The sequence below is a fragment of the Dama dama genome, chromosome 28, assembly GCF_033118175.1.
Source record: "Dama dama isolate Ldn47 chromosome 28, ASM3311817v1, whole genome shotgun sequence".
In the NCBI taxonomy this organism is placed as follows: domain Eukaryota; kingdom Metazoa; phylum Chordata; class Mammalia; order Artiodactyla; family Cervidae; genus Dama; species Dama dama.
The window spans coordinates 27,383,957-27,400,374 of record NC_083708.1 but is presented as its reverse complement, the minus strand read 5'-3'; the positions used below and the strand labels follow the sequence as shown (position 1 = coordinate 27,400,374).

Genomic DNA, 16,418 nt, shown 5'->3' with positions numbered 1-16,418 from the left:
GCTTAATCAGCTCCCATGAACATGCAAGTCACATAAAATAAATTACCTATTTTACATTATTTATAGTGACTTTACTCTGATCAAAGTAGACAATAGTGTTATTGGCATAGTGTTTCAACATTACATCTAGTAAGAAGTGACGGGTAGGTGAAATCTCTTATCTGGTATCTGATTGTGGTGTCCTAAACTGTGTCCTATTTGAAAAGATGAAGCAAAGTCACAAATTTTGCAGACCAGGAATCAACGTGCCATCCCTAGTTTACAGACAAGAAAACGTAGCCACCTAGTAATGCTAACTTGTAGGCTATAGAGATATAAGTGAACCCAGTCTTTTGAATTAAGCACATATTAAAAGCCACTTCTACTAGTACTTCACAAGTAGATTATACACAGGTCAACCAAATCAAATTCAGAAAATAAGGAACTGAGAAAATTTTGCCCAGATGAGGATCATTCTTCCCAATCCAGTACTTGCTTATGAAAACAGATTTTCATTTCTCTGTAAACATTTTTTAATATCTTGGAGTTGTTTATCTACTTTTCTCCAGTGCCAGAGAGTAATTCAGAGCCCAAGGATAGTAAACCTGCCTGGCCTTCAGAACTACTTCTGATATGCTTTCTTCTACCACCAACGTGTTTTTAAACATTAACAACACATATTTCAAAGACTATTATGCAGCATAGAAGCCTCATCATAGTAATAATATTTCAAAGGTACCAATTAAAAATAGCATTAAAAACATAAGAGAATCATTTACATTTTGAAATTCTCAATGAAGTGAATGATTTTTTTTTCTGTAAAAATGCTGTTGTTGTAAAAACAACATTAAAAAGGGAGGTTAAAAACATAATAAATGGAGAAAAGAAATCAGAATTTTTAATATAAGTGTATGTATCCTATCCAACCAGTGGTTAATATGAGTTAGAAGTTTTATGCTGTAATTATACAATGTCCTTGAACTTTTACTCTTTAGGTTCTAGAAATTAATTATTCAAATTTTATAGCAAAAAGTATTTTAATTTCTTATTTAAAGAATATACACACACACATATATATATCCTTGAGAATTTCAGTTTTGAGATTTTTAAGACTTCAAATCCATTGAAGAATATTTATTTTCCTAGATATGGTCCCATTATACCAGCCATTCCAATACACCATCCTTCTCTATTCACCTGTCTCTCTTTGTCAAGTAAGAGAATCAAACGCTGCTTCTTTAGACATAAGCATTTATCCTAATATACATAACTTGGCAATATAACTTTCTGACAATATACTATGTGGGAGCCAACCAACCACATTGGCCCCAGTGATTTTTGTCTGTGGGCACTCATACCATTGTGCAGTCTCTTCCAACATTGAGTAGGGATGAACTGTGTGACCAAAAGGATTTTGCAGAAATGGCAGTGTGTGATTTGCAGGTGTAGGTTATAAAGGGCACTGAGACTTCTGTCTTGCTCTTTCTTGCATCACTCAGTCTGGAGACACCAGGTGCCATGTTCTGAGGACAAACCGGCATTAACTTGACAGCTGAGTGAGTGAGACATCTTGCCAATGGCTCCTCAACACCAGAAAAACTTTCAGATGTCTGCAGTCACAGCCAACATTTTCATAGCAACCTCAGATATACCCTACATCAGAACCACCCACCTAAGCCATCGCCAAATTCCTGACCTACAGAAACTGTGTAAGGTGAGTTATGATTCTTTAAACCTCTTACTTTACTATGCAGCCATAGATGACTATTACAAAATATGACAAGTATCATTTCATCTTATAAACATATTTAATTTTCTTATTCTAATTTTGTTAAATTTGTAGCCCACCAGGCTCCTCTGTCCATGCATTCTCCTGGCAAGAATACTAGATTAGGTTGCCATTTCCTTCTCCACGGTATCTTCCTGACCCAGGGATCGAATTCTGGTCTCCTGCATTGCAGGCAGATTCTTTACCAACTGAGCTATAGGGAAGTCCCAAAATCTGAAGAAGAAGAAAACGGCAATCCACTCCAGTACCCTTGCCTAGAAAATTCTACGGACAGAGGACTCTGGTGGGCTATTGTCCATGGGGTAGCAAAGAGTACGATGCAACTGAACGACTAACACACACAAAATTTTGTCAAATTAAAACTACTTAAAAATTAAATTACTTATTAATTTTTAAAGTTGCTCAAAAGCCATCCAGCTTTAATAAAATTTTTATTATAAATGTTTATTTCTTCATAATTAAGGAATTATTTCAAAATCAAAATATCAGCATTATTCATTCCTTTAAGCAATATACAGCAGAAAATATGCTATGTGACAGACACTCATGTACAGAGATGAATAAGAGAGTTTCTTCCTTGAATAAGTTTAAGTTTCTGAATGAGATGGACAAGTAAACAGATACTAATAACACAATGTGTTAGCTGCTGATAATGCAAGTGCCCATAAGGGACTAAGAAAAGGAAAGCATGGCACAGCGAATTTTTCCTAGGAAATCTGGAAACATTTAGCAAAAAAGGGATGAATCCATCCTTCAAGAAAAGAGGAATGAATCTCTTACTAGTGATATTAAAATGTATACAGTACTTTGTGATAAACCAGGTTCTGTTCTAAACACTCCACAAATAAATTCATTTATAATGATTTCCTTAATAATCTTATTGTCTAGGTACTTACATTATCCCCACTGTTTAGATGATGAAACAGAAGCAAAGAAATTCTAAGCAACTTTTCTCACATCACAACAGCTAGAAAGTTCCAAGATCAGGCTTTATTAATAACAGTGAGGAAATCCAGTACCAGAGTAAACATTCTCAGCCTCTTTCGTACACTTTCTGCTATACTGGATCGTGGAATGGGGAAAGGACAACATGCGTGGAGGCGGGGAGGAGTGAGAGAGCATGTTTTCCTAGGGAAAGAAAACAGGTGAGCGCAGTGGGAGGTAAAACGGGGCACATGAGCGGAATCACAAGATGAAAATAAAGGGCTAAGCCAAGGACTTGAATTTCATGCCAGGGAATCTGTACTTGGCAGAAATACATGATGAAATGTGTGTTTTATGAAGATACCTTAAGGGCAATGTTAAACGGGAGAGACTGGATGAGGCAGGCAAGAAGAAAGTGCACTAGCACCCTTGAAAGACAATCAAGGTCTAAAGCGTAGTAATGGAGACCGTGGCCATGCGAGGAGGAAGCAAATTTATGAGGGGTATGAAGGTTGGCTGGCATACAGTATGGTGATTGATCAGGTGCCCAGCAGATTGAAAAGATGACTTGCAGGTTTCTTTTTGCAGGGAATAGAGAGATGGTTAAATCATTAATAAACACAGAGAACTGGAGGAAGAGTCTTTGCAAAGAAGATGTACTTAATAAGCACTTCTCGAAAGAAGAAAGAGGTTATTTTTTGCCAATCAAATGTAATACCAGTAACAGAGGCATTATCCATAGTTCCTCATTGCAATAGTCCAAGGAAGCTCTACTGTGGACTGTAAGTGTATCTTGCATTCAAATAATCTAACCTGAAAATCTAATTACATGTAGCTGCTCATTTTATCAAGTAATTAAGGACAAATTCAACAGTAATTTCTTTAGTACACTTATTAAAATATTAACTTTACAAATATTAGATTTACATTCAATTCTAAAATACATCTACTGTAAAAATTGAAGAACTATATTTTATGACCATATTTGGTTCTAAACTTTGAATGAATGAAATTCTAAAAAAGAATGGATGAAATATCACAGTCAATTAGGCTCAAGGGAAATGAAATCTCCTAGAGGAATGTAACCAACTGATTTTCATTTAAAATTCTAGGTCATACTTTATATTATTCACATTTTAACAGTATATTCCCTTAAGAGCTTGACTTACACAAAGTATCAAAACAACTGCCTATTTAAAGCAGATGCTTATGGCTCTATATAAACAGCCCTTTTGCTTTGGTTGACATCATGGGACTTGTCTCTCTGTTTTATGATGCGCATGCTCACTTTAGCCCAGCTACAATGCTATGGGGGCAGAGTCAACTCATTCACACCTCCATGTCAATAAATCCAAGCATGTATTGTTATGATTTCCCCTTACTCCTACTAGCTTAGTTAATTACTTTACTTAGTTAATTTTTTTTTACTTAGTCATTTTACTTAGTTAAATGACTAAGTCATTTTACTTAGTCATTTTCTGGCACATATAGTAGATACTTGATGATAATAACTGTTGAATAAGCAAAACACCATAATGAGAAATAGAGGATCTCTTAGTGTATAGAATGCAACTTAACAGTTTCTGCATTCTACTAATTCCGTTCCTACTAAAGAAAGAACAGGTGGGTTGGGGGGTGCTCAGTGCAAATATGAACGAGCACATTAAGAGGTTGATGAAATGTTTTTGCTTATGATACAAAGGCATCAGCATAAACTCATTCATCAATTCATTTAATACTTACAGAGCACCTGACTGATTCCTTCCCTCAAGGAACTCAGTCAATAGAGCATAGCAGATGTGGAAATAAACAAATATAATTTGAAAAATACAAAAAGACCTTGAACAAAGAGATGAACAGCATACTCAGATATTGAATAGGCCACAGTGAAAATCTAAATTTCGTTACTTGTGATATTCGTGCATGCGTATGTGCTCAGTCACTTTAGTCGTGTCTGACTCTATGAGATCCTCTGATTATAGCCAGCCAGGTGCCTCTGTCCATGGGATTCTCCAGGCGAGAGTACTGGAGTAGGTTGCCACGCACTCCTCCAGACGATCTTCCCAACCCAGGGATTGAACCCATGTCTCCTACATTGGCAGGTGGGTTCTTTACTATTAGCACCACCTGGGAAGCTCTGTGCTATACCTATTTCACTTAAAATTATAAAAACACACGGCTGGTCATAGTATCTCATTACAAATAATTAGAAAACTCAAAATAGGGTATTTTAGTGGGAGGAGCAAGGGCTTCTCAGGTGGCTCAGTAGTAAAGAATTCACCTGCCAATGCAGAAGACATAGGAGATGTGGGTGCAATCCCTGGTTGGGAAAATCCCCTGGAGGAGGGCATGGCAACCCACTCCACTACTTTTGCTGGTCCATGGGGTGGACTGAGTATGCTGAGTGACCGAGTGACTGGGTGTGCATGCAATGGGAGGAGCAAAGAGAATACCTGCGAAGGAAGCTTGGAACCAGATGGTGAGGGGACTTACACAATTTTCCATTTATCCAAAAGTGCTTTATTTGGTTTGGTTTAGTTTTATGTTACCCCTTACACTTTACTCCTTTATAAAGGAGTACTAACCAAGTATAAGATCTACAAATTATCCTTTATTATTGGTTGATAAAATCCCTATTCCGAAACCAAATATCCATCACCACCATGCTTCAGAATCATTATCCTCATGGGACTACAGTATTCAGCTTTTGATCAGCTCTTCAAATAAGACTGCATTTGAGATCTATGAGGAAAATAGACAAAGAAAAGAAGGAAAGGTGAAGATGGGAACTGGCCTCAGTGGCCTTCAAGCACGTTTGTAGTAGGATGCTTTATTTGTGGGGCAAAGAGAAACAAAACTCGAGCTGGAGAAAACACTGCTTCTTTTCACGTAAGAGCCAAACTTCACAGACCTTACCTGATAAGTTTTTGTAATCCACTAAGTCAAACATAACAACAGCCACAGCTGACCATGTGATGATGAGAGCGATGACCAGAAGCCAGGCTGCTGGGGAGCTGAATGTTGTCACTATGTCCTCTGTGACTGTCCTCTTCAGCACTTTTCCAGGTGACTTGGGCACAGATCCATTCTTGCTGTCTATCACAGTTGTGGTTGTAGATGCATTTCCTAATCAAACATTTGAGAAAGGAGAATTACAGTTTAGAATTTCACATCAAATATTGATGACAAAAAACCCTCACAAAACACAGACCATATAAGTATATATAGCTCTTTCACCGCACTTTCTATGGCAGAATACACCTCCTTAGTGGTAGGGCCAAACTCCCTGTCCATTACCACATTTTTACTTCCTCAGCATTTACCCTCCACTCTGATACCCATAGGCCCTCATAATCGGCATTTCTAGTCTCCTAAGTTCCATAAATACTGCCATCCAGGCCACAAACTTTGTCATCACCTTCAATCATTTTTACATCTCCCTTACCACTGCCTTTATCCACTACCATCAAGGGCAATGGCTTTTTTGGTCAAGTTGCTTTTTAATACCTTTTTCATTTCTTTAGGTTCATATGTCAGGTCTAAATGCAAGCAAAATATCTCCTCTGGGAGAAAAACAAAATCAGGGATAAAATAGTTCAAATGGATGAAAGTCCTTTTGGATATCCTGGTTTAACAGCATAATTGACCCTCTATTGATGTCATTCATTTTTATTTGTGAAAGAGGCACAGAAGATCTAAGAGATTAATGTTGGAAAATCTTATTATATCCAAAAACTTTTTATACTTGCTCTTAAAAGTCTACACATTTATGACTGAAAATTCAAAAATATAAAAAATAGCAAAATAAATAGATAATTATGTGGATTCTTTATTAAACAATAGTTGATTTGTGTTCTCAGCACCTCAAAACAACTGTTGACATATTGTTCTAATTATACCTACTTTTCAGCACATGCAAATAAATATATAAACATGTTTTATTTGTTCCTGACAAGTCATCATCATACTCTCCATTATTTTTTTTACTAGGCGATATATAATAAACATGTTTTCTTGCTGCATGTATTCCATGAAACACCACGTAAGTGGCTACATGCATGTCATTCTGTGGCTATGCATCACTTGGTCAAACAGCATTCTATCCTGGAACATGGCACAAGTTTTCTCAGCACTTATTAATGATTTTTCTGTTAGGAGAATTTTCTGAACATAGAATTTCTGGGCAAATAAAATAATTACTTTTATATCTTTTGAGAATATATGCATATATTTGAAAGTCTATTTTAGAAAATTGTATATGCCAGTGGTCTGTTTCCTTATCCTTGACAACCCTGGGTATTACCAGTGTTCAAAATATGTGTAATCACATAGTAGGATAATTTAACTTCATTGGCAATTCTTTGATTATTAGAGATAAGCTTTTTATATGTTTATTCTTCATTTATATTTCTTATCTTGTGACATTTTTGTTCATTTTTCTAGAAAGCTCCTTTTGGTGGTTTATTAAGTTGTGTTCATATGTACATATATATAATGTATATGTAAGTATTTTGTTTAATATATATGTATATGTACATATATAGGTTTCCCTGGTGACTCAGTGGTAAATAATTCAATGCAGGAGACATAGACTCAACCCCTGGGTCAGGAAGATCCCCTGGAGGAGAGCATGGCAACTCCCTCTAGTAATCTTGCCTGGATGATCCAATGGACAGAGGAGCCTGACTGGCTTTAGTCCATAGGGTCGCAAAAGAGTGGGACACGATTTCATGATTAAAGCAACAACAAATGTACGTATACATATATGCATGTGTCTATACTTATATGTACTTACATGTATGCAGGCATGTATACATGCATGTTTAAAAATAAATACACACTTATAGGATAGTACTACTTTAAACCTTTAAACTTACGTTACAATTTTTTTCCTTTAACTGTTTACCTTTTCTTTTTAATGATATTTTTATGTATAAACATTTAAAAATTTTGTAACTCATGTTTCTCCTGTAAAGTTGCTGCCTTTGCATGCCCAGAAAGTTGCCCCTCAGTGGAGAGCAGGCATATATGATTATATTGATAAACTTTACTCATAGAAAGTTATCTCAAGAGGAAACATAGAGATAATTTGAAATAAATACATCATGTTTTATTTAAGAACAATTGAAGACCAACCAGAAATTACACAAATGTGAATGAAGTAAATGCCTAAGTACTAAGGAGAAGAAACACTTCTAACAATCCAAATATTTTTGCCAACATCACAGCTTAACAACATATTTCATATACTTTAAATATTAGCTACACTGTCTGTAACAATTAAAGAATTACATATCAGGAAATTGAAAATTTTGATTAATCATATTTTAATATACATAGGAAAATATTTTCAATTTTATCTCTAAATTATATTCCCAATTTCTTTTTTTAAAAAGCAAATTTTCACACTTCTTTGACATTAAAATTTTTTTTAAGTTTTTTTTTCCATTCCTAACCAGAAACTTTTTTGACATTTTTCACAAAATAAATTTCACTTAGATGGAATTACTCTTAGAATAATCTTCATTATTATCATCATTACACTGACCACCATTTCCACAGCTAGGATTATAACCACTAATGTCCTTAAAAGGAAGGCCTAAAAGTGCAAGATTAACCTTGGAAGCAAAGGTTGAGGGCCTAACTCCTAAATAAATGCAGACATTTATTTCCACTTCATAAGCATATACATTAGGCTAAGACACTTTCAACGGACCAGAAAAAAAAAAAAGAATGTTATAATTCCCTCACTGTCTTTTCTAATCAATATATTTTTTTAATATAGGAAAAAAGGAACATGTACTTTAATTGATTCATATTAATGGATGCTGTTTTACCCTATTAACAAAATTAAGAGAGATGATCAATAAAAATAGTCACTTTTGTTATAGTACAAAAATTATCAGTGTAACTGAATTCTTTAAAAGTACAAAAATAAAGTTTGAACCCTCATACAGATGTGTACACCAGATACTTAAAAGTATAAATCCAGTTCATAAGACAATTAGTTGACAGAAGAAATGAAAATACCACATGCAAAATTAAGTATTCTAGTTAATAAAGTTTTACCCTTTTGTTTCTTTACCCATAAAATGGTAATTACCTCCCCTATATATTAAAAAAAAATAAAATAAATGACATAAAATCTAGAGTGACTAGGGGAAAGAAAATCACACACATTCAAGTGTATACATACATTGAAAGTGAAAGTGAAAGTGAAGTTGCTCAGTCGTGTCCGACTCTTTGGGACCCGTGGACTGTAGCCCACCAGGCTTAAGAATACTGGAGTGGGTTGCCATTTCTTTTTCCAGGGGATCTTCCCAACCCAGGGATCGACCCCAGGTCTCCTGCATTGTAGTCAGACGCTTTAACCTCTGAGCCACCAGGGAAGCCCATACATATATTAGTAGGCATTAATAACAAGCACTTGGACAAAGAAAGGGCAATCCAGGATTCTTACCTGGGAAATCCCATGGACAGAAGAGCCTGGTGGGCTCCAGTCCATGGGGTTACAAATAGTAGGACATGACTTAGTGACTAAATAAAAATAATAAACAGACATAACTAGCGCAACTATTTTGAGATGACGCTGGTAAATCTAGGCATACATTTTTAAGAGTAAAAAGCTGATGAGAAACATCAGCAGTAAAAACATTTAATTAAAATTTTAAAACAACTTTAGGTATAAATTAACAATAGTAACAATGAATCTCCTTCTCTGAAAAACTATGTGAATACATATCTCAAACTCAAGAACTCAATTTAGTTGAAATGATACCAAGATGGAAAAATAACTTTAAAAAACAGATTTCACAGACTGTACTTGAGATGGTGTTCAAAGAAGAAAAAATTAGAAAGAGCTCATATCATATCCTCTCACTGATTTTGGTGCCAAATTCCCATCACTTTTAAATGGCAGTTCTGAAAATGGATGAATGGTAGAAGTGCTTTGAAATGCGATTTAAGACTCAAGTGGGGCTACAAGTGAATCAAATCTTTGGAATAATGATTTTCAGGAGAATAAGTGAATTCTAAGTGTTTAGGAGAGGCCCACCTGAAAGCTGATATGTTGGTAATCTCCCGATTTTTAACCTCAGAAGGCTTTCTACTACAACTACATAGAGAACATGGGAAGAATTGCTTTTGCTCTTCAGATTCACTTCAGTGAACTGTGTATTAGAGAGTATTTCTGCAGACGATGTAGTACACAGCTGCTTGGTAGCTTGAAACTGAATGAATAAACTTACTGAAATTTGATACAAAATTAGTTGAACCCTGGTCACAGTTTTAAAAGACAGAAAATTTTAATATAGTAAGAATTTATACATTTTCTCCTTTTTATCAGAAAAAAATGAGAAACTATAAATTCAGGAAGTAATGCAAGTTTAGAATTAAAATATGACTTTTAAATGCTTTAAGAACTGCTTTTAATGTATATTCTAAATTTTATTTCACCTTACAGTACTGCCTAAACAATTATGGTACGATATTTTAAATAAATAAAAAATAAAGTTAACACTAAGCAATTTTTAAAATCTTTTTGATTTCTTTTATCTTCACATCTTTATAAGTTCTACTTAAGAATTAAGATTAAAAAGTGATGAAAACATATTCTGAGTATCCAACAACAAAACCATAAGCAATTTGAAAGTAATCTGAAGGTTATTTTGTTTAAGGAAAATTATGTGTTGCCTTTGTTATGGAAACACACTAGCTTGTACCTTTCAATTTCCATTCACATTTATTTACAGAAGCCACACACATGTACAGCCAAGAGGAATAAAATTGAGGGGAAATAAATTGCCTTCTCTGACAGCTGGTCAAAATAAATGAAAAGAACAGAGTGTGTAATCTGAGATTATTTAATGTTTGAGAAGCACTTTGAAGATGACAAGAGCTAGTTATTGATATGGCAGAAAAAAATGAGAGGTAAATATTACTGAGTAATTTGACATGGGTGATGCTTCTTGAAAGTTGGTGTCTCACAACTGAAGCAGAAGTAAGGGTATATGACTATTTTCCATGACTACTTTTTCATTCCTTTCCTTTTTATTTCATACAAATTACTTTGATTGCCAGATAGCCAGAATCAGCTTCAAAGGAAGTGGGGCTCTGGCTGGAGGGCCAAGAGACTCTGCTCTATAAAATTAGGGGCTGTCTATGTAGTGGTTCCAAAGACCAGCTTCACAGACAGGTTATGCATTGAAGAATAAATCACAAGCCTTCTGAAAGAACTCACTTAACCTCCTCATGCCTTGTTAACCAGATGAGGAAACCGCCATGCACACTTGACCATTATTACTCCTCTGGGACAGTAGCAATGCACTTTTCCAGGATGCTCAAGAGAGACGCCCATACTCTAGAATGGCATAAATAAAATACTGCATATCCACTTTATAAGAGCATTAATTATGAATTCACATTTAATTGTGAGATGTGGTTTATGGAAAATTCTAACACTAAATTTTTTCTTCAAAAATTAGAGAGCACAGAAGAGAAGGGGAGTATATACTATCCAAGAAAAAAAATGTTATTTCAAAATTATATTTCCCAATTACAAGAATGACCTTTACTATATTTTTGAGTGTTCCAGAAAACATGCACGTAAGTAACAATTTTGGAGAAACTCTATTGAAAAGATCCTTAAGCAAAGAAAGTTGAAGAGTGAAGATTTATACATTTTTTAACTTTTGTATTTTATCAATCCTAGTGTTTGAAGAATGTCTATATGTATAAATACAATCTTGATAACAAACATGGTTATCAAAGGGGAAATGTGGCACGGAGTGATAAATCAGAAGCCTGGGATGAACACACACTATATATATAAAATAGATAATGAATAAGAGCCTATTATATAGCACTGGGTACTCCACTCAATATTCTGTGATGACCTATATGAGAAAATAATCTAAAAAGGAAATTATATATTTATATATGTATAACTGAATCACTTTGTTGTACACCTGAAATTAACACATTGTATTAATAAATCAACTATACTACAATGAAAATGTCTATGTATCATATGCATAGAGATCTGTAACATCTAAATCATGCTTCTTCTTGTATATATAAACTGAATGAAAATGGATTTTTGAGGGCAAGAAAAATCATGACAATTCACAAAAACAATCTTTATCAAAATAATCCTAGATATTCTCATTGATATATATATATGTATAATATCAGTAAGCCATGAATAGTAATTTAACATAATTTTTAGATGAATGTATATTCTAAGCACTTTAAAAGAATATATATTCTTTCAAGGTAAAAACTGCTTTTGTCTTAAACCAGAAACCGACCCCCTGCCAATTTCAATGGAAATCCTAAATTGCCATCTTTTCCCCCAGATCTGGGGCACATGATTATTATAATATTTCAGAGGATGATTTGGCTACCTACACCACCTGGGAGATGGAGAGATACACACCTCTATTTTATATTATCTACCACTCCTTCCTACCTACCCACTGCCTCCACTCTTCCTGCAAGTGAATTTATTTTTCCAGGGCTTAGATTAGAAAATGAACCCTTCCTCAGCCATAGCAATAGGCCTTTAAGACAAGCCTGGCCATCAGAGTATTTCATCTTGCCCAGGACTGTGAAGGGATGAGGCAATCAGAAACCTCATTTTTCATGGAACTGATGGAGGACACTATTTCTGCTGGGGTTGCCAAGCTGGTAGGATCTGCCAGTCGCTCTCTAGCCCACCAGTTGAAGTCTGCTGCTAGATGGAAACAGGCAGAGTCCAGACACCGCCATGTGGGTTCATGGTGCCAGCTATGTTTAGAGCCAGATTGATTGCTGGACTTTCCAGTTATATGAGAATATATAAACTCTTTTAATTTGGTTGAGTCCACATTACCAGTCATCAGGAATTCTGATTGATGGTTTTGCTTCTGCTAGGAATGTAAATAATTATTTTCCTTCATTTGTTGGTGTCATAAGGAGTGATGATCAGTCAGAATGATCTAAATATCTAGCTTTCCTTTTTTTCTTAAATCATTTCTGAAAGAAAACCTCAAATCTCACTCTTATTTTTTAAGTGGTTGTGCTATTATGGTCCTAAAGAAATGAGGTGTTCTGGTCAAGGTCAAATTTTAATATTAAAGTGTTCTTTCTAGGAAGAACTCCCTTGTGTTCTGGGTGAGAGGCAGGATCTCTCTCCCTGGGCAGTGACCTCTCGCTGTGACCTGCTAGCTCACCTCCCCATACTCTTTACTGCCAGGTAATAGATGTCTCTTCTTGTATTGGCACCAGTAAGCCTATTTTTCCCCTACTTTTTGAACTTTTCTTTTTCGACACAGCAGTTCCTCTCCATTCAGAAAACCTGTTTTCTGACAAATAGCGAGTTGAATTTAAAGGTGAAAAGCAATGATAAGTGCATAACTAGAATTCACTTTCTGAAAATGTACTGAACTTAAAATACATTGTTTTACCAATCTAAAGTGGGTAAGGATTTCTGATTAATTCCTTTTTTATTTCTATTTTTTTTAAAAAATAGAAACTCCACTCTTTTTCTTTTAAATTCATTTATTTTAATTGGAAGCTAATTACTTTATAATATTGAGGCAATTTTTGCCATAAATCGACATGAACTGGCTATGGGTGCACATGTGTCCCCCCTATTCTGAACCCCTCTCCCGCCTCACTCCCCACCCCATCCCTCTGGGTTGTCTGAGAGCACCGGCTTTGACTGCTCTGCTTCATGCATCCAACTTGCACTGGTCATTTATTTTACATATGGTAATATACATGTTTCATGGCTATTCTCTCAAATCATCCCACCCTTGCCTTATCCCACAGAGTCCAAGAGTCTGTTCTTTACATCTGTGTCTCTTTTGCTGTCTTGCATATAGGGTCTTTGTTACCGTCTTTCTAAATTCAATATATATGCGTTAGTATACTGTATTGGAGTTTCTCTTTCTGACTTACTTCACTCTGTCTAATAGGCTCCAGTTTCATCCACCTCATTAGAACTGATTCAAATTCATTCTTTTTAATAACTGACTAATATTCCATTGTGTATATGTACCACAGCTTTCTTATCCATTCGTCTGCTGATGGACATCTAGATTGCTCCCACATCCTAGTTATTGTAAACAGTGCTGCAATGAACATTGGGGTACATGTGTCTCTTTCAATTCTGACGAAATTCCACTCTTCAAAGGCAAATTCTCTTTCAAAAATTGCCTCAAATCTCAACTCCATAATGATATTCCCCTGATCTTATTAAGTGAACACTACTGTTCTTATTTACAATTCTATAACATTTTTTATTAATACAATACATGGATGAAATTATCCCAACTCTTCTATAGTTTTTCTTTTGTTTTCAACAAAGTTCCAGGTTGGAAGCAAGTCATTTACCCTTTCATAGACCTTAGCACAGCACTTATTTTACACAGTGTGGCTGCAATAAATACTTATTTAGTATGAAAAAATTCATAAATTTTGCTAAAGAAAATGTCATGATAAATAGCATCTATTTCTATAGCTAGAACGATCTGCAGGATGCAATGAATTTATAAGAAATAAAAAAAAAACTTAAAGTGGTCCATTTTCAAGGGTTTTTGGCTTTGAGAGGAAAAATTACTACCAGCCAAACTTGCCTAACAGCTTACTGATGTATGTAGTGTTTGTAAGGATTAGAAAACTGGAAAGTCTGGGCAAACAAAGGGAGGGTGGGATGCCTAGGATTTTCATGCGGGTTCATTCTACTGGTGAGTTCAAAACAGAAGAACAGGAATAGGGTTTCACGCAGACTCATTCTATGGATGAATGCAAAACCTAAGAATGGATAGGTGCACAGGAAAGGAGCAAACACGATGTCAGGGAGGGGCCCGCCCAGGAGGAGGGAGGGAATAAATCTAGGCAACATCCTGGAAGACTGTTCACCCCACAGTACTCAGCCAATGAGGAACTGGGGAAGAAGGCAACTGCACGCTAGGAGACAAAACTGCTTGTTGTAATGACACTGGTTGTGCCTGCTCACCAGACACCCGATCTTGCAAGACCATCATTAAAGCCTTGCTTCCCACTGCACCTAGTGTCTTCAAGTCCATTCTCTGGGTTTGGGCCAGTGGGTTTTATTTCCGACAATTTCGATCCAGAAATAAATATAAACCAAAAAATATTTTTATGACATGAGACAATGTTGAATTAAGATATATGTTTACTGATAGAAGTAAAAGCATGTCTATTCAGAAATTTTGCCATATGCAGCAACATAGGTGGGCTTGAAGAGTATTATTCTAAGTGAAATAATTCATACAGAGAAAGATAAATACTGTATGATGTAAGTTATACACAAAATCTAAAAATACAACAAACTAATGAATATAAGATAAAAGAAGATTTAAAGATATAGAGAACAAACTAGTGGTTACTAGTGGGGAGAGGGGGAGAGGAAATAAAAGGATGGGAAGCACAAACTACTGGGTGTAAGATAGGCTCCAAGTTGTTCTGTGCAATGCAAGGAAAATAGCCAATATTTTGTGAGGGTTGTAAATGGAAAGTAAAATTGTATAGAACAAAAAAAATTAAAGTTAAAAAAAATTGTTCAGGGTGCATTTCAAAAGAAGTGGAAAGTTTAGTTGGTCAAAATAATTAATTAAGGCTTCCACAGAGGAGGACACATGAGTGGGGCAGAGAAAAAGATGTTCAATTTCCTTGACTAAAAAAGCTTTTATTTACTAAATAATGACAATAATTAAGAAGAGACACTCCTTTCCAATGAGGCAATTAAAACATTATTAAGGTTGTTAAATCTCCAAAAGGTAAAACATCTGGGAGAGGTTTCTACAAGCAGATTAGGCAGAATAAGTGTGCAGATGACTAAAAGTGCTGAGGATCAAGTTACAAATATGTGAAGGTGCATTTTCCTAGTCAGTTAGGGATCATCACACAATACCACAGGCTGGGTGCCTTAAACAACAGAAATTGATTTTCTCACAGTTTTGGAGGCTGGAAGTCTTAGATCAGGGTGCCAGCCTGGTTAGTTTCTGGGGAGGACTCTCTTGCTGGCTTGCAGATTACGGCCTTCTCACTGGGTGCTCACACAGCAGAGAGAGCTCTGCAAGTTCTATACTGTCTCACTATATAAGGGAACTAATTTATTATAAGAGCTCTACCTCTATGACTTAACCTAAATCTAATTACCTCCAAACACCTTATCTCCAAGTATCATCACACTGAGGAATAAACAGGGCTTCAACATGTGAACATGGGGGACACAATTCAGTCCATAGCCTGCAAGTTTCTGTTTGATTATTTAAAAATTACTCAAACAAATGTTAATATAATTAAGCTTAATAGACAAAGCTATTTTAATAGAGCTATATCTTTCATAATAAATTAAAGGGAATCATGGCCATGGCCCCATACTACTAGTACATGCCCAAGTAACCCAAATCAAAATGTCAGTGGAAAAGCTTAGTGATGGAAATTAATCAACAAGAGCCATGATGTGACTTTTTCATGGCAATGATTTTGAGAGATTCAATCAGATTCATTTCAGGAAAATAACCCATCCTGACTTCATGAGCCCCGAAATTTTTATGCAAGAAGATAAGCCATTTTGGTGTCTGATTTTCTCAGTTTGAAGTTTGAATACGGGATTGACAGAAAATCTCCCAAATTCTGTGGATTCAATTTTAGGCAAAGAAATATTAAACACTGGTTCCTAGCAAATATGATTTAAATAGAATAGACATAAGAT

General features: G+C 35.4%; 1 protein-coding gene across 1 annotated transcript in view; it reads right to left on the bottom strand.

Moving 5' to 3' along the window:
• The window catches only part of TRDN (triadin), a 120,019-nt gene extending 113,860 nt beyond the window's left edge, over positions 1–6,159 (bottom strand). The window contains exons 1-2 of the mRNA XM_061131799.1: positions 6,081–6,159; positions 5,609–5,818 (exon numbers count right to left, since the gene is read on the bottom strand). Coding sequence (XP_060987782.1) covers positions 5,609–5,818; positions 6,081–6,159 — 289 coding nt within the window. The remainder of the gene's footprint in view (positions 1–5,608; positions 5,819–6,080) is intronic.
• Between the last annotated feature and the right edge of the window lie 10,259 nt (positions 6,160–16,418).